We start from the raw sequence: 24,752 nt of genomic DNA on the forward strand, positions 1-24,752 counted from the left end.
TTAAGTTTCAGTCCGGCTTGTTGGAGACACTGAAGAACGGCCCTCAGTCTTTTTATCTGTTCATCCAACGTCTCTGATAAGGGAACCTCCCCATCGCACCCCCCTCAGATTTAGTTATAAGTTGGCCAGTGGATAGGCCTTGAAAAACTGAACACAGATCAATCGAGAAAACAGGAAGAAGTTGTGTGGAACTATGAAAAAATAAGCAAAATATACAAACTGAGTAGTCCATGTGGAAGATAGGTAACATCAAGGATAGTGTGAGCTGTGGAGTGCAGTGGTCCCGTGGTTAGCGTGAGCAGCTGCAAAACGAGAGGTCCTTGGTTCAAGTCCTCCCTCGAGTGAAAAGTTTAATTTTTTATTTTCAGACAATTATTGTCTGTTCGTTTACTTTCTTTATTTTTGCGGACAATATTTGCTGGATTCATATTGCCCACGGAATACATCTCACGTATTTAATGTACTCTCGTCCAAAGTAGCGAACAGTCAACTGCCAGCCATGGAGCCTCGCTGGACGGAATACGCTCTCTTCCGTGCGCTGTAGTCAACTGACGTCGTGTGTTTCGATGTTTGTTTAGGTGTAGCGGACAGATAATAATTGTCTGAAAATAAAAAATTAAACTGTTCACCCGAACGAGGACTTGAACCAAGGACCTCTCGCTTCGCAGCTGCTCACGCTAACCACGGGACCACGGTGCTCCTGAGCTCACACTATCCTTGATGTTGCCTATCTTGCGCATGGACTACTCAGTTTGTATATTTTGCTTATTTTTTCATAGTTCCACACAACTTCTTCCTGTTTACTCGATTGATCTGTGTTCAGTTTTTCAAGGCCTATCCATTGTGCTAACTTATAACTAAATCTGAGGGGGGTGCGATGGGGAGGTTCCTTTGTGAGAACACTGTAATGTCATCTAAATAACAAGGACACATCGTCCATTCAGGTGACTTAGAAGATCATCCAGCATTCGTTCAAAAGTTGCTGGTGAATTACACAAACCAAACGGCATTACCTTAAACTCATACAGGCCCTCAGGGGTGATGAATGCAGTTTTCTCACAATCAGCCTCATCTACTTCGATTTGCCAGTATCCCGAGTATATGTCCATGGATGACAAAAACTTAGCCTCCTTCAGACAATCTAGTGTACCATCAATTCATGGAAGAGGGTGACGAGAACCACTGGTGATGACCATGGGCTCTGTGAAGGCTGAATGATGTCATTCTTCATCATTTTCTCTACCTCATCGCGAATTATTCAACGTTCTGTTGATGACACACGGTATGCTCTCTGGCTTATTGGTTGATGGTCTCCAGTGCTAATCCAGTGCTTCACCGTTGATTTGTCTAATTTGCTCTTAACCTGTGGATTGAAGCATTCAGAAAACTCTTGAAGAATGGCAAGAAGCTTCTTCTGTTGTTCCTTAGTGAGATCTGGTGATAGTCGAGCTAGAAGATCTTGTCTCGTAGTCGTAGTGCCAATTTCGCCCACAGACTCGGCATGGGAGGTTTCTATGACGCTCAGCTGTTTGGCAATTAATGGCTCAGTATTTGCTACGAGTTTTCTGCAACTGGCAATGGTACTTCTCCAAAATTACTGAATATGATGCTCAAGAGCCCACAAGAGCTTCGGCTGGTCAGCCATCCATGAGGATATGGACATAGTTCCCCATAATTTTTGTAGTGATTGACGGCGGAGGATTCTTCTCTTCGGCAGCCTAACCTCCAATGAAGGTTGCACCCTTTAGTTTTCCAGGTTATGGCAGCTAGGTGATCGGCTGGAGCTTCTATACGGCAATGGAGACCTTGATCAGCATGTTGGGGAGCGTCCTCTCCAATGGCTAGCTTGCGATGATGGTGACCTACGTCGTCCTGCACCGACACCTTCTCGTTGATCTTCGTCGTCCCAGAGTTGGCGTCGGCTAAGATCGGTCTGCTGTCTTCTGGTGCGGGCGTCATCAAATATCCGCCGCCTTTCTCGACAATAGTGCACCACATGTCCCAGTCGCCCACAGTGGAAACATACTGGTTGGTTATCCCGGGTCCTCCAGACGTCAGTCTTCTTTGGTGTCCAAACAGGTTCCTCATGCGGCATTGTAGGAATGTAACTTCGCCTGGGTCTCAACTTTTTTACCATTTTAAAGGGGAAATGAAGGACAAGAGATTGGGATCAATGTCTGTTCCACTTCCTCCCTTATGGCCTCTTGAAGCGTCTCGGTTTTTTTGCTCGCCGTGCAATCCGAGTGCCTTCTGAACTTCCTCTCACTATCTGACGAAGAACACTTGTGAGATTAGTTTCTTCCTCCATCACAGACATCAATACTACGTTTGGAAGCCGTTCAAACTTCTTGCATGTAATTCTTTTTTGATGCATCGTCTCGATGTACTGGCACCATTTTATGAAGTCGTCTGCTATTGAAACCTCCTTCAAGAGTAGGGCTTGATACATGTGCTCAGCAACACCCTTCATGAAATGTGCAACCTTATCTTCCTCCTTCATTCTAGGATCCACTATTTTACACAGCTCCACGACGCCTTGAATGTAGGATGCTGTAGTTTCTCCCGGAAGCTCTGCCCTGCACTTTAATTTATTTTCAGCCTTGTACTTCTGTCATCGTGTGTCGCCAAAATACTTGCACAGTTCTGCTTGGAATATTTCCCAGCTTGTGGACTTCTCCTCGTTGTTCTCATACCATTGCTTCGCAGTGCCCTTCAAATAAAAAAAAATACATTAGCCAAACACACAGTGTCATCCCATTTGTTAAATTTGGCTATACGCTCATATATCTTCAGCCACTTGTTGGGATCTTGGCCATCGTCACCAGAGAATCCGGAAGGATGTCTCATGTGGTTGCACACCGCTGCTGTCATCGTAATGTCCTCTTCTTGTTCTGTCTCTGATAGAGTGCGATCTGTTGAATATGGCTCGAACTCAGGTTTCTTGCCACGTAAATGGCGGCTCTGTTGTGGCCTGATGGGAGCAACTGTGTCATCGATAATGTGCGCTATCTCGAGTTCCAATACCCAGTGCCTCCACCAGAATAACGTCACGTAGAGGAAGGCGTATGCAAATGAATGACGAACACTAACTTCACTTAACGAAAGTTTATTCAGCACTAGTGGAGCGAATTGCCTCCAGCCTGACCTGAACACATCCAGTATATATATACAGCTAAAGATGATTCTTGCCATTTGTGGATACTTCTAGAACGTATTCGAACCAAATATAGAAATTAAAATTTCACAGTTCAGGTGAGTTTTGAACTCACGACTCTCCATGCAACAGTCTGGTGTCATAACCACTACACTGTGGCGACTGTGCTACTCCGCTTCTTTTGCGACAATATGACACTACATATTGTCAGCTTATAATGAAAGCCCCAGAAAAAAACAAATGTTACAGGAGGTGAAATGAACTGATTTTGAATTGCAAGTTCTTCATTCTATCTGACCTTATCTTTATACCTGGTTTTTACAAACAATTATAGAATTTAAGACGTAAAATTATCAGGAATATTGATTAATATCTTAACGTAAAGATAAATATAACTGTACATACTTAGCAGAGACAAACATATTCTTCCCACTGTTGAAAATTGCCGCAAACCATTAAAACATGCAAAACAAACATCACAAGTTATATTTTGGTTTCCTCACTTAACATGGCTTCCTAGCAATATACACTACTGGCCATTAAAATTGCTACACCACGAAGATGACGTGCTACAGACGCGAAATTTAACAGACAGGAAGAAGATGCTGTGATATGCAAATGATTAGCTTTTCAGAGCAGTCACACAAGGTTGGTGCCGGTGGCGACACCTACAATATGCTGACATGAGGAAAGTTTCCAACCCATTTCTCATACACAAACAGCAGTTGACTGGTGTTGCCTCATGAAACGTTGTTGTGATGCCTCGTGTAAGGAGGAGAAATGCATACCATCACGTTTCCGATTTTGATAAAGGTCAGATTGTAGCCTATCGCGATTGCAGTTTATCGTATTGCGACATTGCTGCTCACATTGGTCGAGATCCAATGACTGTTAGCACAATATGGAATCGGTGGGTTCAGGAGGGTAATACGGAATGCCGTGCTGGATCCCAACGGCCTCGTGTCACTAGCAGTCGAGATGACAGGCATCTTATCCGCATGGCTGTAATGGATTGTGCAGACATGTCTCAATCCCTGAGTCAACAGATGGGGACATTTGCAAGACAACAACCATCTGCATGAACAGTTCGACGACGTTTGCAGCAGTATAGACTATCAGCTCGGAGACCATGGCTGCGATTACCCTTGACGCTGCATCACAGACAGGAGCGCCTGTGATGGTGTACTCAATGACAAACCTGGGTGCACAAATGGCAAAACGTCATTTTTCGGATGAATCCAGGTTCTGTTTACAGCATCATGATAGTTGCATCTGTGTTTGGCGACATTTCAGTGAACGCACATTGGAAGCATGTATTCGTCATCGCCATACTGGCGTATCACCCGGCATGATGGTATGGGGTGCCATTGGTTACATGTCTTGGTCACCTCTTGTTCGTATTGACGGCACTTTGAACAGTGGATGTTACATTTCAGATGTGTTACGACCCGTGGCTCTACCATTTGTTCGATCCCTGCGAAACCCTACATTTCAGCAGGATAATGCACGACCGCATGTTGCAGGTCCTGTATGGGCATTTCTGGATACAGAAAATGTTCGACTACTGCCCTGGACAGCACATTCTCCAGTCCTCTCACCAATTGAAAATGTCTGGTCAATGGTGGCCGAGCAACTGGCTCATCAGAATATGCCAGTCACTACTCTTGATGAACTGTGGTATTGTGTTGAAGCTGTATGGGCAGCTGTACCTGTACACGCCATCCAAGCTCTGTTTGACTCAATGCCCAGGCGTATCAAGGCCGTTATTACGGCAAGAGGTGGTTGTTCTGGGTACTGATTTCTCAGGATCTATGCACCCAAATTGCGTGAAAATGTAATCACATGTCTGGTCTAGTGTAATATATTTGTCCAATGAATACCTGTTTATCATCTGCATTTCTTCTTGGTGTAGCAATTTTAATGGCCAGTAGTGTATGTTGTTTCTTTTTTTTCCTCTCACTAGAGTGCAGCACGTAAGTTATTATTTCTCATTGCCTTACTAACATCAATTTCTTCCCCTCCAATCTTCCACAAAACTTTTTGTTCGTATCCGTTTCTTTCGTTAGAACAATAATAATAATTCAAGTTCAAACGCTCTCTTAAATGGGAATAATCAAAAATAATAATAATAATAATCATTGTAATACATTTGTGGTGAGGTATAATCAAGATACAATAAGGAATTGTGAAGAACTGAACATTTATTTATCTATACATTTGTATATATGCGTCGAATATGTGATGTATGTTATTGAAAGCAGATATAGCAAAGTTTGACTTCACTTCAATATGCAAATGAATGTATCAATTAAAAAAATGATCACTTCATCATGACTCTGTATGGTATTTCTATTATAACTTGCCACAAATGTACTTCAATAATTATCATTCCTTTCCAAAGGAACATGATTCACTACAGTTGTACAAGTGATTGGTAGAAGAGTAAAGGGGAAATGCTGCAGCAGCATTTGTTACATCCAAGTACACACTACAACTGTGTGACAGATGAGCAAAATTGGTGATCCATTGGCTGTATGTTTTGTTTGTTAGTGGTAAGGAAACAGCAGACTACAGCACATCATAATGAGAGATTAGGCTAAGGAAAGAGGACTATAGAGGATGAGGTGGTTAAGTCACTGCACTTGCATTCGAGAATAGTGGGGGTTTAACTCTTTGTTTGGCCAACCAGATTTAGATTTTCAGTGTATTCCCTAAGTCACTCTAACGAATACAGGGATCATTTGCTCATAAAAAAAGGAATGGCCAATTCTCTTTACCATCCTTGCCCTGTCTAAGTTTGTGCTCTGTCTCCAGTGACCACCTCTTCAATGGAAGCTTAAATGCCAATCTTCCTCCCACATATACTACGTGATCAAAAGTTTCCACATACCCCCAAAAACATATGTTTTTCATATTAGGTGCATTGTGCTGCCACCTACTGACAGGTGCTCCATATCAGTGACCTCAGTAGTCATTAGACATCATGAGAGAGCAGAATGGGGCACTCCGCAAAATTCGCGGACTTTGAACGTGGTCAGGTGATTGGGTGTCACTTGTGTCATATATCTGTAAGCAAGATTTCCACACTTCTAAACATCCTTAGGTCCACTGCTTCCGATGTGACAGTGAAGTCGACATGTGTAGGGCCACGTACAGCACAAAAGTGTACAGGCCGACAACGTCTGTTGACTGACAATAGACTGCCTACAGTTGAAGAGGGTCGTAATTTGTAATAGGCAGACATCTATCCAGACCATCACACATGAATTCCAGACTGCATCAGGATCCACTGCAAGTACTATGACAGTTAGGCGAGAGGTGAGAAAACTTGGATTTCATGGTTGAGCAACTGCTCCTAAGCCACACATCATGAAGGTAAGTGCCAAATGATGCCTCCCTTGGTGTAAGGAGCATAAACATTGGATGATTGAACAGTGGAAAAACGATGTGTGGAATGATGAATCATGGTACACAATCTGGCGATCTGATGGCAGGACGTGGGTATGGCGAATGCCTGGTGAACGTCATCTGCCAGTGTGTGTAGTGCCAACTGTAAAATTCGGAGGCGGTGGTGTCATGGTGTGATCATGTTTTTCACGGAGGGGGCTTGCACACTTTGTTTTGCGTGGCACTGTCACAGCACAGGCTTACAATGTTGTTTTAAGCACCTTCTTGCTTCCCACGTTGAAGAGCGATTTGAGGACGGTGATTGCATCTTTCAACATGATCGAGCACCTGTTCATAAAGCATGCCCTGTGGCGGAGTGGTTACATGACAATAACATCCCTGTAATGGACTGGCCTGCACATATTCCTGACCTGAATCCTATAAAACACCTTTGGGATGTTTTGGAACGCCGACTTCATGCCAGGCCTCACCGACCAACATCGATACCTCTCCTCAGTGCAGCATTATATTAAGAATGGGCTCCTATTCCCTAAGAAACCTTCCAGTACCTGACTGAACATATGCGTGCAGGAGTGGAAGCTGTCATCAAGGCTAAGGGTGGGCCAACACCACACTGAATTCCAGCATTGCTGATGTAGGGTGCCACGAACTTGTAAGTCATCTTCAGCCAGGTGTCTAGATACTTTTGATCACATACTGTATTAAATCTACAAACCAAGGTATCTTGAAAATTGGACAAAAGAGTTTTAAAGAAACACATACGGATACATTTTTGTCTTATTTTGCAATTAAATGAAAATATCTATAAAAACAAACACATAGATATACACTGAGGTTAAAAAAGTCACGAATAGCAATGTGCACATATACAGATGGCAGTAGTATTGCATACACACGGTACAAAAGGGCAGTGCATTGGCAGAGCTGTCATTTGTACTCAGTTGATTCATGTGAAAAGGTTTCTGGCTTGATTATGTCTGCATGATGGGAGCTAACAGACTGAACGCAGAATGGTAATTGGAGCTATACGCATGGGATATTCCATTTAAGATACTGTTACGGAATTCAATTTTCTGATATCCACAGTGTCAAGCATACCAAATTTCAGACATTACCTCTCACCATGGACAATGCAGTGGCCAACAGCCTTCACTTAATGACCTAGAGCAGCAGTGTTTGTGTAGAGTTGTCAGTGCTAACAGACAAACAACACTGTGTGAAATAATCACAGAAATCAATGCGGGACATACGAAAAACGTATCCGTTAGGACAGTGTGGCAAAATTTGGTGTTAATGGACTATGGCAGTAGACGACCAATGCAAGTGCCTTTGCTAACAGCACGGCACCGCCTGCGGTGCCTCTCCTGGGCTCGTGACTGTATCTGTTGGGCCCTAGATGACTGGAAAACTGTGGCCTGGTCAAATGAGTTCTGATTTAGGTTGGTAACAGCTGCTGGCAGGGTTCGAGTGTGGTGCAGACCCCACAAAGCCATGGATTCAAATTGTCAACAAGGCACTGTGAAAGATGCTGGTGGGTCCATAATGATGTGGGCTGTGTTTACACAGAACAGACTGGGACCTCTGGTCCGACTGAACCAATATTTGACCGGAAATGGTTATGTTCAGCTACTTGGAGACCATTTGCAGCCATTCATGGAATTCACATTTCCAAGCAACAATGCACCATGTCACCAGGCCTCTATTGTTAACGACTGGTTTGAAGAACATTCTGGACAATTTGAGCAAATGATTTGGACGCCTAGATCACCTGACGTGAACCACATTGAACATTTATGGGATATAACTGAGAGGTCAATTCAAGTACAAACGCCTGAACTGGGAACATTCTCACAATTATGGATAGTTACATAGGGAGCATGGACCAATATTTCTGCAGGGGACTACCAACAACTTGTTGGGTCCATGCCACAATGAGATGCTGCCCTATGCTGGACAAAATGAGGTCTAACACAATATTAGGAGGTATCTCATGACTTTTGTCATCTCAATGAACAATTTCTTTTAATTATTTAAAATTATTTGAAAATATTCCTCACAACTATAAAGTGCCCCAAAGATTTAGGGTGAATATTATACAAATGGTAGAGGATAACAAAATGAGATAAGGAAGCAATGGCTGAAAATGAATATTTAAGGGGTACAAGGTCTCTGGATGAGCAATGCATGTGAAGTACACACTGCATATGTTCTTGCATCAACATTGGTAGCACTACCAGAAACATAATATGCAATCATCCACATTGTTTCAGAAGCAGAAATTTTCCTTTAGGTTTGCATAAAGTTGTCAATGTATGAAACTCGCTAGCAGGGTCCTGGCTGGCTGCCTGCCTAGTTGTACTACACAAAACACAGACATCTGATATTGTGCGGCAAAATTTTACATGCCACTGTAATGCAACGAACAGTTGCAATGAAGCTGTTGCCATAAGGTGTAAGTTACTTATGTGAATTTCCAGCCACTCACTATTTACGTGGAAGTACTCAGTTTAGTATGCTGTATAATGTTGACTCTGAAGTTTTGAAACACCCTGTATTATTATAAACATTTTACATAAATCTGTGAAACGAATGAATTATCTTGCAGGGGAAAAACTTACCTCACATGAGTCATCACTTAATTCAATTACATCATCATCATCATCCACATATCCTGGATCCATTGCTGGTCCATATCCAGGACCCGTTGCTGGTACACATCCAGGACCCGTTGCTGGTACACATCCAGGACCCGTTGCTGGTACACATCCAGGACCCGTTGCTGGTACACATCCAGGACCCGTTGCTGGTACACATCCAGGACCCGTTGCTGGTACACATCCAGGACCCGTTGCTGGTACACATGCAGGATGCGTTGCTGGTACACATGCAGGATGCGATGCTGGTACACATCCAGGATGCGATGCTGGTACACATCCAGGATGCGATGCTGGTACATATCCAGGATGCGATGCTGGTACACATCCAGGATGCGATGCTGGTACACATCCAGGATGTGTTGCTGGTCCATATCTACGATCTGTTGCTGGTCCATATCTACGATCTGTTGCTGGTCCATATCTACGATCTGTTGCTGGTCCATATCTACGATCTGTTGCTGTTCCATATCTATGATCCACTGCTGGTCCATATCTATGATCCACTGCTGGTCCATATCTACGATCCACTGCTGGTCCATATCTACGATCCACTGCTAGTCCATATCTACGATCCACTGCTAGTCCATATCTACGATCCACTGCTAGTCCATATCTAGGATCCACTGCTAGTCCATATCTAGGATCCACTTCTAGTCCATATCTAGGATCCACTTCTAGTCCATATCTAGGATCCACTTCTAGTCCATATCTAGGATCCACTTCTAGTCCATATCTAGGATCCACTTCTAGTCCATATCCGGTATCCACTGTCAATTCACATCTAGGATCCACTGTCGGTTCACATCTAGGATCCACTGCCGGTCCATATCTAGGATCCACTGCCGGTCTATATCTAGGATCCACTGCTAGTCCATATCTAGGATCCACTGCCAGTCCATATCTAGGATCCAGTGCTAGTCCATATCTGGGATCTACTGCTGGTCCATATCTGGGATCCACTGCTGGTCCATATCTAGGATCCACTGCTGGTCCATATCTAGGATCCACTGCTGGTCCATATCTAAGATCCGTTGCTGGTCCATATCTAAGATCCGTTGCTGGTCCATATCCAGGATCCATTGTTGGTTCATTTTCAGGATCCGTTGTTGGTTCATTTTCAGGATCCGTTGCTGGTTCATTTTCAGGATCCGTTGCTGGTTCATTTTCAGGATCCGTTGCTGGTTCATTTTCAGGATCCGTTGCTGGTTCATCTTCTTCATCATCATCATCATCATCATCATCATCATCATCAGCAATATCTATGAGGGGGATCTTGCTTGAAATAGATGCACCAGCTACATTTGGCTCACTTGTTATGGTAGCTTCTGCCTGGCCTGTGGAATTAAAATCACTGTACAATTTCTTTGTACTAACTTACATAAATTTAAAGCTCATGTGATAAACGTGCATAGGTGAGAGTATCTGTAATAATTAATAATTAACACATTTTGTGCTGCCAGCAGAACTGCAATTATTTTGGTATTTTGTTGATACACTGTGATTTAGGAGTTAATTTTACAGGTGCCCATATTTGTAATAACAGTCTAAAACATACCAGGGGTGTCAAGATAAACTGTCTGTAGTGTAATGACACTGTACAAAATCAATGTGAAACCTGTCAGACACAATGGTGGAGAATAAACTAAACTTACTGATAGGCAATGAAACTTAGCAAGGTGGAATTGCTTTCCTTGCTATAATGCTACTCATAATTTAAATACTTTTTTTCTGCTCTCTTTTCCATACTTAATCCATATCATATACATATCAAATACATATACATACAATAGAATTACATATCAAATATTCAAATTCTTGTTGTTGTTGTTGTTGTTGTGGCTACACTCCATACAAATACTTTCAGAAACGACTTCGTGACATTTAAATTTATACTCAATGTTAACAAATATCTCTTCTTCAGGAACGCTTTCCTTGCCATTGCCAGTCTACATTTTATATCTTCTCTACTTCGACCTACTTCGACCATCATCAGTTATTTTGCTCCCCAAGCAGCAAAACTCCTTTACTACTTTAAGTGTCTCATTTCCTAATCTAATTCGTGAACCATCACCCGACTTAATTCGACTACATTCCATTATCCTCGTTTTGCTTCTGTTGATGTTCATCTTATATCCTCCTTTCAAGACACTATCCATTCCGTTCAACTGCTCTTCCAAGTCCTTTGCTGTCTCTGACATAATTACAATGTCATCGGCAAACCTCAAAGTTTTTATTACTTCTCCTTGGATTTTAATACATACTCCGAATTTTTATTTTGTTTCCTTCACTGCTTGCTCAATATAAAGATTGAATAACATCGGGGATAGGCTACAGCCCTGTCTCACTCCCTTCCCAACCACTGCTTCCCTTTCATGTCCCTCGACTCTTATAACTGGCATCTGGTTTCTGTACAAATTGTAAATAGCCTTTCACTCCCTGTATTTTACCCTTGCCACCTTCAGAATTTGAAAGAGAGTATTCCAGTCAACATTGTCAAACGCTTTGTCCAAGTCTACAAATGCTAGAAACGTAGGTTTGCCTTTCCTTAATCTAGCTTCTAAGATAAGTCATAGGGTGAGTATTGCCTCACGTGTTCCAATATTTCTATGGAATCCAAACTGATCTTCCAAATTCTTATCTGAGCCATATTTTTCAAAACTGTGTGTAGGTTGCAGGCTGTCAGTTGTTCACGTGGAAACATTTTCTTTAATGAAATATGCAAAATTTACTGCTTGTGAATACCTTGTGCACTTGAACATTTGACTCTGTTAATAATTACTTGTTCTACAACTGACATACCTTATTTAAAGGCTATTATTTCTTCTTTCTAAAGAACATCTTATATTTTCAGAAGATAGTGTATTTAAAAAGTGAACTTTATTCAAAATTGTCTGTTTCCAGTATCTTAGGACATAATCCTTTTGAAACTCCAGTGTCTTAGTATTGTACAAGCAATTTTTCTGTTTCAAAAATGCACAATTTATTAAAATAACATGTTAGTTAATGAAATATTTCAATTACAAATTTGAGTTTTCAGGAAATTCTTGGTGGGCTTTGCTAAATCGCAGGGATACAACTGCACATCCAAAATTTTGCTACCTCAAATACAACATATCATCATAAAATTTTGACGATATTTATGCCTTTGTTAATCAACATAACTTTGCTGCCTAATGTATATCTATATTGTCTGCTTGTTCTGTCTTTAATATTACTATTAAAATTCTATTGAGGGTAATCCCAAAGAAAGGTCTCTAAAGTGTTGAAGATCACAGAGAAACTGTTTGTGAGTGTGTTGTCCTCACTGTTGTGATTGGTGCTTCACTCACCCCCCCAAACGAGCATGTATGGGCCTCACTGGGATACTCTGTCTCAGCTTGGCAGATATTGACAATGGAGCTCCCATTGGACTTTTATATCGAGTGCAGAGTTCATACAGTGATTTCATTATTGAATACAAAGAGGTTGAATCGACTGAAATTCATCACTAAGAGATGGATGTTTATGGAGAGTTGTGCATGGATGTCAAAAATGTTCACTAGTGGTGTAGAGTTTACAGCCGGTCATATTGAAATTCATGAAAAATAAAGGAGCAGGAGACTATCAATTTCTGATGAGACAGTCACGAAGGTTGAGCAATCCACATGTGGAGACCAGCAGATCAGTCTCGACAATATCTGAATTTTTGTTCCTGGGGTTTCCTGAAGCACCATTCACAGGATTTTAATGTAAAAGTTGCAATATCGGAAGGTGTGCATAAGATGAGTACCACGAATGCTATAGGACAACCACAAACAGCAACGAGTTAATTCTTCCCAAAAATTTCTTCACCACTGTGCAGACAAAAAGGTCAACTTTTTGTAACTGTCTGTCATGCATAATGAAACCTGGGCATTCCACTTAATAACTGAGACCAAACAACAATAAACACAGTCTGCTAGTACAGTCATGGCAATTGTGCTTTGGAATCAATAACTGTTGGTCAATTTTATGCCTGCTGGGATCACAGTAAATACTGACAGGTACTGTGAAACACTGAAAAGACTCAGACAGGCAAAGCAGAACTGGAGAAGAGGAATGTCAAGCAAGTGTGTAAGCAATCTCCTTGACAATGATTGCCCACGTCGTCAGTCAAACTTTTGCTCTCCTGCAAATGTTTCAATAGAAGGAAGAAAGAGGAAAGGAAGACAGAGTTTAATGCCCTGTTGACATTGAGGTCATCAGAGATGGAGCACAAGCTCAGAAGGTGTCAGGGATGGGGAAGGAAATCGGTCGCACCCTTTCAAAGGAACCATCGTGGTATTTGCCTGGAGCAATTTAGGGAAATCGCAGAAAACCTAAAACTGGATGGCCAGATGCGGGTTTGAAGCATCGTCCTCCCAAATGCGAGTCCAGTGTGCTAACCAATGCGCCACCTCGCTCGGTGTCTCAATAGGAAATCATCCCCCACCCACCCTATAGTCCAGACTTGGCACACAACAATTACCACCTGTATCCTAAGGCAAAAGTACATGGGAACACAATTCAGCTCTGATAATCAGGTGAAAGGTTTGGTTCAAGTCTTCCTCAATGATATAGCAGCATATGTGAGCATACAAAAACCATCACAGCATCTATAAAAATTCTGTGACTGAACTGGAGATTATACGGAAAAATGTAAGCATTCAACCTCTAAAATTATGTAATTATTATAAAAAAGAAACAATTTTTTTTTTAAAAAAAAGTAGAAGCCCATAATTTGGGGGAAGTACCTTGTAACTACCCTTTATTTGATCGTATTATAAAGGTAATCTTATGTGTGCCTTTAAATAGGTACTCTGTACAAAGTCACAGTCACAGTCACTTTGCAACCAAAACTCATTATGTAAAATTCCTAGTCAGAAAGCACTATTTAAAGTCAGGCCCGGCTGTGTTTTCATAGAGTAATATTTGTACAGTAAGTTACCACCAAGATTCAGTCGTATGTAGTTAGTTGTCAGTCTATCTTTGTTTCAGTCAGCGCTATGTAGTCACTTACTTGAAGTCAGTCCACACTACGCAATCATCAAGTAACATTCACATAATGAGCCTGTGTCCAACATTGTAAAGTTCACTCATGGCTGTGCTTTTACTGAGTAATGTTTATACAGTCAGTTGGTGCAGAGCATTCATTATGTTCAGTCGGATGAATTAAGTTATAATTAGACATTTATCGGGTTCGTACCAAACATTATGCCATTCATTCATGTTATTTAGATTCATTGTAATCTATATGAGTTAACTGATCTGTATTATTACAAGTGAGAGTTTATACTATTTTTTTTTAAAAAAAAAGATCATCAATTTAGCAATGAAATTAAAATTCCATAAAATTCAAATCTACTTTGGGAATGTTGTGTATGGTTATTCGAAGTTCACTCAAAACACTTAGTAGCAGTTAACTATTGGATTTAATGAGAAGAATTCCAGGGAACCCAGTTACAAGTAAGTAAACTTGATGAAAAACAGGTGAGAGTTAAAGAGGATTATTATCTCTAATAACATGTCCACTGTCATGAGAACGACTGCTGAGCTTAATATCCATCTTCAAAACACAGTGAGGTGAAGTTGGATAAACAAATTATTCATGGTGGAGATGCTATTGCTATACATATTGCAATCCAAATGGATGCAAAGGAGAGGCTTCAGACTACCAACCAATGGAAACATGCCATCAGGTCTAAACTTTTCATTACTTTATACTGTAGTGTGTGGATAGTACCAGAAGCATATAGTCCACACTGAACACTCCCAACTGTGAAGCATGCTCGACATTTGGTAACTAATCTGGTAATTCTGAACTGGATTTTCCTTGGTTTTCACAAACTTTGTAACAAGGTTATAGCAGTTCTATAAAAAACAAAATTAAGAAATACTGTGGCTTTCAGTCATTCCATAGGTCTGTGAAACCATTTTAGATGATCCTACCCCCCTCTCTCTCTCTCTCTCTCTCTCTCTCTGTGTGTGTGTGTGTGTGTGTGTGTGTGTGTGTGTGTGTTTGTTACAGACTTTGTTGTCAGCAAGAGATTGCATCTTCTGAAGTGAAACTGCTACTTCAGCCTCCACGATGATTACATTTTGATATTATTGAGCAACTAGCTTCACATCCCAATGAACTAGTTTTATCACCAATATGGTCACACAATTACTGTGGAAGTCTCTTCTGAATACACAGAAATTGGTCTTGCCTGCATTAGAAGCAGTACTGTCTCAAATTGCACTGACAAATGGAAACCATTTGATAACAGAAGTCTATCTTTCTCCTTCTCCTTCTTTTCTGTAAAGGTGAGCTTCCAATACTTGTTTGGACAGAGGAAACTGTGGGAGGGGGGACTTGTGAGACTTTTCATTCGGCCCTGGCAGATATCAGTATCTACTGCAATAATTCACAATTAGTATCTCTATCGGATAACAAAAAATGGCTCTGAGCACTATGGGACTTAACATCTATGGTCATCAGTCCGCTAGAACTTAGAACTACTTAGACCTAACTAACCTAAGGACAGCACACAACACCCAGTCATCACGAGGCAGAGTATCGGATAACATCTGTGGCGTCCTTTACGATAGTTTGCTACCTGAAATGAGAAACTTGCCTTACATCGGGAAACACACGTGGACAGAAACCATTTTGCTCAATAGAAGCAGATGAGGATCAAAATATAGATAGTTGCACCATTTTATTTGTTTACTTTGCTTCTGCATATGGTATTTGTTTCGTAATTTTCAGTTCTTCAATTTTCTTTTCCTCAGTGTAAATTAAACAGCCTCTAACCATACAAGTTGCAAACCAGAACAGTTAATGCAAACCTGAGGCAATGGATAACATTTTTCATCTTCATAGGTAGATTTGACAGATTTGTTGCACACTCCCCAGTCCTTAAGTGGCAAAGTGTTGATCTTATTAACAACACTTATGACAAGATCTATAGGGACATAGCTGTGAGCAAAGCCTGCCTTTGTATATACTGGCTGTAACTGAGCACTTAATGTCAGTATTAAAGCAGCTTTCCTTCCCAAATGCTTAGTTACTGGCTTTGTTATGTTTCTTACACTGTACTACTTTCGTTACCTCAGCCATCTTAAGTTCATTAACATCAACTTTTTTAATTCACCACAAATGATAAATTCGCCTTGAAGAATTAGAGGAGCATGCATATCAGACTTTCTAGAGTATTACCCAAGTCGACTTACATTAACAAGCTTTGTGGCTTGGTAGGCTAACACTATGCCATTGAGGAGTGTGCTGCTGCAGGCAGCAAAGGCACATTCTAAACATTCAATATGGCAGATCACTAATACCAATCATCAGAGCAGGGCAATAACACAACACAAATTTTGGTGATCCATCTGTCTGCCATCTTCAGGAGGAACATCGCTGCAGCTGCCGAGTCCCACTGAGAATTATGTCAAGGCTGGGTACCATTATCCTATGGAAGGAAAGAAGAAATGGAAGGAAGGAAGGTGTTTAACTACTTGTTGACAATGAGATCATTAGAGATGGAGCATAGATCCTGATTAGTGAAGGATGGGGAAGGATCAGCCATCACCTTTCAAAGAACTTACCCTGTCATTTGCCTTTGGAGATTTAGGGAGATCATGGAAAACATAAATCGGGATAGAGGGACAGAGATTTGAACAGTCATCCTCCAGAATGCGAGTGCAGTGTACTAATCACTATGACACATCGCTCGGTGTCATCCTACATAGCCCCTGTACCAAACATGGCGCATGTGCTGCCCGCCACGGTTACTGCCCTGACGACTGGGCTTGTGGCACTGCCCCTAGCAGAACAAAGACTATCCTCAAACACTTGGGCCAGCCACACCAAAGAATTTTGTGCTTTGATGTATAATAATACAGGCTTCCACGTCCTACTGCGAGAAATACCATTCCCTCTACTAATCACATTTGTCTGCCAACCTAATTTCAATTGACTCCTTATCAACATCATTCTTAAAATTCTTCCATTCTTAAAGGATATGCCTCCAGCATCAGGAATAAAGGCGACATATCTATGCTCCTTTTCATGTACCTATGGGAATGGTTCAAACTCCATAGCCCGACAAATCTGCTTCTCACAGTATCATTTTCCTTAAATACAAGATGTCAAATGTGCAAGTTCCTGTTAGTGAAAACCATATCAAAATCCATACAGTACTTTTTAAGATTAGCTTTCACATACAGAACAATTTGGCAGGGGACTTCAATTTATAATGTGTGTGTATGGTAAATATAATGCTGCGATGAAGACAGCTGAAGTGATCCAAAAATCAAATAAGAACACCATGTCCATGAGGACAGACAAAAATGTTATCATCAATGTATCTCCAGAAGGTCATTGCCTGCAAAACTTAAGTCCTCAGTGCCCTGTCCTCAAAGTCCTTTAATAATAAATTGGCAACTATGGGTAATGGTCAAAATCTTTGAGGCTAGATCCTTAAAATTAACTTGTGTTTTGGATGTGGTATCTCTATTCACACTTTTCTTCTGAAAGATTCTTTGAGTTTGACTATGGAGTGTTGCAGCTTTTTCATCATGTGCCAACATTGACGTATTTTTCATTTAATAGCAGTATATTTGTGCTTCTAAAGTGATTTGATCAATCTGGAATAGACAAGACTAACAATACAAAATACACTACCTCAATATGATATATTTCAAACAGTGAGAGAAATTTTTTGAGGGGTAAAGACTGAGTTCTTGAGATGAAACTTTGAACTCAGGTGACGATAATAGACTACTTATTCATATGAAACAGTAATTTTACAATGCAGGTAAATAATCCACAGACTCCAAACATTCAGCCGATTATGCTTGTACATTTTTTATATTATGACAATGGAAAAATGTTACAGACATTACTTTCATTGCTATCACAGGTGCCTGAAGACACACTGCCCAGCTCATATGTTTTTGTCAACTTGTCAATTTTATATCTGAGGAGTCGTGGTTTGTGGAGATATATTAATGCTGTTAGCTCTTTTCTTCTTAAGTTTATGGCTTATTTCTATACTCCGATGCTGAAATCAGTCAATCACCTCCTCATTTCCGCTTTGTCACGGTAGGTGTCTTGTCAATGTCAGTGGAATAGTTACGGGCATTATCAAGAGCAATATTGTTGATGGTGCTAACTAATTTGAACTGAGTCTAAGAACCACTTAATAAACATGTCCTGGTTCTCTTCAATATGATAATCTGTTGCCATCTTTGAGTTAAAAATCAGGAGAAAGCCAAAAGAAGACCGGTGCATCCATGCAACAGAATAGGTCTACTTTACTGACCGAGAAGTACTGCCATTGGTCATTTTTTCAAAATACTCTCCAGTTGTCTTTGAGTACCACTAGAACAATGGAAGGTGTCAAAATGACCCCTGCCACACTTTTGTGTCAATGTCATATCCAATATTTTTACTTAGTTTATGAAATCATATGAATTTTCCCAAGTTCTCTTTACAATGATGTACTAGGACTTACAAAATATTCATATCTTCATTTGATATACCTGGTATGGCAGAAGGGGTAAGTCTGACACCAGAAGAGGTCAATCTCACACAGCAGTAATTTCTCTTTTTAATATACGTAAATAATTCAACAATAAAGCAGCAACCATCAGTAATCACAAAGAGTTATCGCTGCACATTTTTACATCATGGCATGGGTACATTTCAATCTGCCTCACTTTATACAGTATCATTCAGGTAATGTTCACTGTCCATGAAAGACATGTCTCAATGTGGACTTTCTGATGAAGAAATGTTACATCTCTTAGAGAGTTCTAATGTTGAATCAGAAACTGACTTCAGTGATGAAGATGAGGATTTTGTACCAGAGGTAAGTGAAGACAAAGTCACTGTGAACAAGGAGGGATTAGTGGAGAAGGATTCAGATGCGGATCTACATCAATCCTCACCTCATCCATCACAGCAGGTCCAGTTGAAAGCATATATCAAAGATGGTGGTTAGGGATGGAACTGAATGGGAGATTGCCAATTTTCATCTTCTGGAAAAAGGCAGGCTGTGCAAGTTGCAAAGGAGAAAGGAGGTCTCTCTACTTACACTTTCCCATAAGTAGACGACTCTGTCAACAGTGTCCATCTTATTTTTGGAGAAGCAATGGTATGTTGTATCAAGAAATATGCAGACTCAAATACTTAAAAAGTACTAAACTGTAAAGTTGATAGCCATCAATATATGCTAGGGATGTTACTTGTACATATGGTATGTCTGTGTATAACCTTTCGTTGCATTTCTGGGGGCCTACTTTCATTAGGAATGTCACAGCAAAGGACAGATTTCACGATGCTCTCAGATTTCTCTGTTTCGGCAAAGAATCAACCCGAGTTGAATGCCTGCCTGCCAACAAATTTGCTCTTGTATCTGAAATTTGGGGAAAGTTCATGAAAAAAGTACTCATTCTTACTGCCCTGGAAAAACTATAATCAAAGACAAGCAACTATTACCAAGCAAACCAAGATGCAAGTTTGCTTGATTCATGCTCACCAAACTCGAGAAATACAGCCTTAAAAATTCTAAACTGCTGCCAAAGTAGCAAAAAGATATGTAAGTAATGCTTTCTCATATCTCAGAAAACAGGACACACACAGAGAGAAGCAATCACTCAGAAAGTATGTCATTCTGTGTTTCATGAAGCCATTTATACATCAAGGATGACATATGATGGCAGACAACTCCTTCATGTTTCTTCATCTTGTTATGAAGCCCAAAGAAAAGATCACTTCATTAATTGGTACCATGAACAAGATTTGTCACGAAATCCCTGATGAGATAAAGAAGCCAAATGCTGAAATACACACCACCACCATCCTGTGTCAGATTAGCAACACAAATTGCACCACGATTGTATACGAAGGAAGAAGCATAAAAATGTCATTCATCTGAGTACACTGCAATGCTGAAGTGGCAATAAGCAAAGAAGAAAAGAAGAAACTTGGAGACATTACATTCTACAATGCAACAAAATACAGGATGGACATGATTCATCAGATGACCTATAAGCACACTACAAAGGTTGCATGTAGGAGGTGGCTGATACATGTCTTCTACAACACCTTGGACGTGGCGGCAATAAATGCATGGGTCACCTACAAAATAGGAACAAACACGAAATTGGAAGAGAAGCAGTTCATACTTCAGCTGGTGAATTAACTCACGGGAATGAAAGAGCAAGAAGCAGAACAGACAAAAAGAGGGGATACAGGACCTAAATTATCTAGAAAGTGGAAGAAGTGCCAAATCAGCCTTTGCAAAGGCAACAAGACCAGCGACAACAACGTACAGTGCGACAAAGCCGTGTGCAGAAAATGTGCACGTGAGACTGAAACCACCTATGCTAAAGTGCTTCAAGCATATTCCAATGACTTGATTACAAAATATAACTAAAGACACATGTAGAATACATGCTCGTATAATATGGGGAATATATATTGTGTGTGTCTAAAAAGGTTCAACAAATAGTTAATATATTAAAGTCTATAGTTTAGGAAAGTTGTTTGCACAAGCAATGAGAGAACAGTAATTTTTGTTGAATTAAATATTTAATGTATTAATTACCATGTTAAATAACCATAGTTATGACACACAAAAAGGTAGGGCTGAACATACACTAAAATAAAGTACTTGTTTAAGTCAGACACGAAAATATTTTATTATGCGAGGTCAGAATGATCTCTTTCTGCTGCTGCTTTAGGAATGTCAGAAACTCTCCATTCTAGCGTTAAAAACTGGAGAAAGCACCCCCCCCCCCTCCCCCCTGACCGCCAAAAAAAGGCTCACAATGTGACTGCATGCCAAAGACAGGGTGTCCAGCAACAAGTCATTTTCAAATTCAAGGTCTTTTCCAGGTTTTGCACAAGGCAATTTTTTTCCAGGTTGCTTTTTTAAAATGTGACACTACAGCATCCATTTTTTAATAACAAATTAGAAATTCTGTTTTTACAAATATATACACATTATTACTTACTGATTATAAAGGGAGTAAGCTCAAAAAATCTGTCATAATAAATCTGGTTCATTATAAAGATATGTTCAAATTATTAGACTAAACGATTCTTTTTGATACTCTTAAGTTTTCTGCTGTAAAAATAGGAAAGTGTAATAACTGATTTGTTTCAATGGTTAGATTGATGCCACAAAATTTCCCTTCCAAGCAACTGACAGATCACTGAATTTTTCAGAGTTGGTAACAATTGTCATTTTCTCTCTAAATCGTGTTTATGTTAGTTGTTTGTGCACATGCTTTGAAACTGTGTTTACAGTAATGTTTTGTTTCTGTGGTGTACTTCAGCTTGTTATTTGTTCTATCAACTTCTTGCTACATCAACAAGACATTATATAGCTTGTGAACTTGCAGTTTTTAGCTATAGGAATAAATCGTGGATTTTGCCAAGAAAGTGAGGTTATGGGGAAGACTCCTTCTACTCCGAGTAGGAATTTCTGTTTCAGAAATGGTAAATAAATAAAAACAAAACAAAAAATGTTCCTCTAAATGTAGTTGCATGTGTAGAACTAAAAATTTCAGTAATATTAATATTAGCACTATTCATGTGTGTGTATATATATCTTGTAATCTGACTTGTTCCACATCATATCAACAAAATAATCGGGAAAATAATCTACGGAACATGACATAACTACAACTACAAAAGATGTTTCACCTCAGAAAGTTTCAGCTGTGGTAGCACTTCTTGCAGCTGTGGTAGCACTTCTTGCTAAAATCGTTAGACACAGCAAGAAATTGCTGACAGAATGAGAATATCACAGAAAACTGCCAGCAGAATCAAACTTTCGATGCAGAAAGGTGGTGAATACAAGCCAAACAGGAAAGGAAAATGTGGACGTAAAAGAATGATCAGTCCTAGAACAAGGAGCAGACTTACAAACATGGCAACAATGAACCGTAAACTTACTTCTACAGACTTGAGCCATCAGCTGAAAGGTTTGGGTGTTGAAGTTTCACCTCTGACAGTGAGGAGGAGGCTGTTTCAATGTGGTTTAAAGGCATGCTGACCAAGGAAAAAACAGAAAAACCACACCTGCCATGAAAACTAAAAGATTGCAGTGGGCTACACATCTTCAGGAGTGGGCAAGTGACAACTGGGCTAAGGTATCTACAATGATGTGGTAAATTATGTGGGTCTGATCTCTACAGTTAGGAGTTTTGGCTTGAAATTGTGATGTTTTACTGATACTGAAGAAACGCACAGTTGAATTTTGGGACTGCTGAGGTCTCCTATGCTACTATTCCCCAATTTTCCAATTTGCACTTTTGTACACATGCTTCAGGTACACTTCAGTGATGAATCTGTATTCACTGTGATGGAAGAAAGCAGCCAGTATGTTTGTCGCAGACCTGGAGAACAGTTCAAAGCTGAGTGTGTGCAGCAATGTGTGACACATCCAACTTCCATTATGGTCTGCAGTGCGATGTCCGTGAAAAGTCCTGGCAGATTACACATTGTTGAAGGGACAATGAAGCAAGAACAATAAAAAGAAATCCTAGAAAATGAACTTTTCCTCCAAATAAATGAGTGGTTTCCTAATAAAGATGACACTTTTATGCATGATGGGGCACCTTGCCACAAAGCCAAAAGTGTTTCCAAGTACTTGGAAGAAAAGCAACTGGAAGTGTTGCCCTGGCCAGGAAATAGTCCCGATGTGAACCTAATTGAAAATTTATGGGTCATTGTGAAACAGGGGCTAAGGAAATTTACAATAGCCTCCAAACAAGATCTCACGGAGAAACTAGAGGAAATCTGGTACCATGACAATGATATTAAAATGTCATGTGAAAAGTTAACAGACCTACGCCAAACCGGATAAAATAAGAACAAAGGCATGCATACAAAGTATTGAATGTACCAATATAATCTGTATGTAGATATAAATCTGTAATAAATGTAAAGTTTTGGAAAAAATGTCTTTAGTCTAATAATTTGAACATGTTTGTACATATTATAGACTTCATAGCTGAATATCCTCCTCCAGACACCATTTTCTTTCACCGGCCCAAGAATTTGTCTCAAGATCTTTCTTTCAAACATGCCCAGGTGCTTTTCATCAAATTTTGTTAACATCCATGTTTCAGCACCATATGTTAGCAATGGCCTTACTAAAACTTTATACATCGTAACTTTAGTTTTCCCGAACAGTAACTTAGATTTCAGACGTTTTCTGAGGCCACGATAGCACTTGGCGGAAAACATTCATTTTTGGATTTCAGAGCCGACATTGTTCTCAAAGTTTACTTTTGATCCAGGGTAAGTGAAACTACACACAATACCAAACTCATACAAACCAATTTCTATTGATGGGGGCACATTTGGATAATATTTTTTAGTTACAAGCATATACTTAGCTTTCTCTTAATTTATCTGTGGGTTCACATCTCTAGCAGTTCTTTCAAGACTTTAAAGGTTCCTTCCATTGCTCTTGGTTTTCTTGCAATTATATCAATATCGTCTGCATATGCCAGCAACTGAACTGATTTGTACAGGATAGTCTCTCTAGTACTGATGCCCGCATCTCTTATAACCTTTTCATCACTCAACAGTTCATCAAAATATTGAGCCAATCTTCTACATACTGCTTCATCACTACTCAAAACTGAACCATCCATATTTTACACAAATTCGTCCTCAGCTGGGAATCCTTTTAACTCTTATTTAACTTCTGATAAAAAGTTCTCACTTCACTCATCCCTTTCAGCTGTTCCAGTTCTTTCCTTTCATGCTCTCAGCTTTTGTAAGGGTGTCTTTTAGGTTCCTCCATAATTCCTTGATATTCTCACTGTTGGGAAAGTTTGCCAGATTTTCCTTCAGTAGGTCACAGAATCTTTGAGCAGTTTTTGGCTCCTTGAGCTTATCAATATGGAATTTTGAGATCCACATATCTTCCTTGCATTAGATATTCGACTTCAGATTGTTGCTATTACAAGATAGTGGACAGAGTCAACAATAGCACCTTTATAACTTCTCACAGCCATTAGATTGTACAGATGTCTTGTGTCTATTAGGAGATGGTCAATTTGCTTAAAAGTATTTCCATCTGGAGATTTTCATGGCATTTTATGTATATCTTTTAACCACGAAGTTGTACTGCCCACTATCACATTTCTTGAAAGCAAAGTGTGCATGTCGGAGCCCACTGTCATTTGCGCGTAGGCTATATTTTCCAATACACAACTAATATTCATCTTCTTTTCCTATTTTAGCATTCATATCTCCAAAAATTCTTACAGCCTCCTCTTGGACATTCAGTATATACTTCATCTAACTCATCATAAAAGTCATCATTCTCTTCTTCACTATTCTATTCAGTTGGGGCATGAGCACATAGAAGACGACTAGAGCACATACAAGACAACTAGAGCTGAAAAAATTTTCCCTTGGTTCTAAGCCTGCACAATCTGCAAGATTGCGCCTTGAAGTCCATAATAAGATGTTTTCCCCTCTTGTTTACAATAAAACCAGTACCAAACAAGTGACCTTGCAGTAA

General features: G+C 40.1%; 1 protein-coding gene across 2 annotated transcripts in view; it reads right to left on the reverse strand.

The window, feature by feature from the left end:
• Nucleotides 1–24,752, reverse strand: part of LOC126248522 (uncharacterized) — a 162,815-nt gene that overhangs the window by 57,525 nt on the left and 80,538 nt on the right. For both annotated transcript variants that reach the window (XM_049949575.1, XM_049949576.1), the window contains one exon: nucleotides 9,181–10,553. In XM_049949575.1, coding sequence (XP_049805532.1) covers nucleotides 9,181–10,553 — 1,373 coding nt within the window. The remainder of the gene's footprint in view (nucleotides 1–9,180; nucleotides 10,554–24,752) is intronic.

This window comes from Schistocerca nitens, chromosome 3, assembly GCF_023898315.1.
Source record: "Schistocerca nitens isolate TAMUIC-IGC-003100 chromosome 3, iqSchNite1.1, whole genome shotgun sequence".
Taxonomy (NCBI): domain Eukaryota; kingdom Metazoa; phylum Arthropoda; class Insecta; order Orthoptera; family Acrididae; genus Schistocerca; species Schistocerca nitens.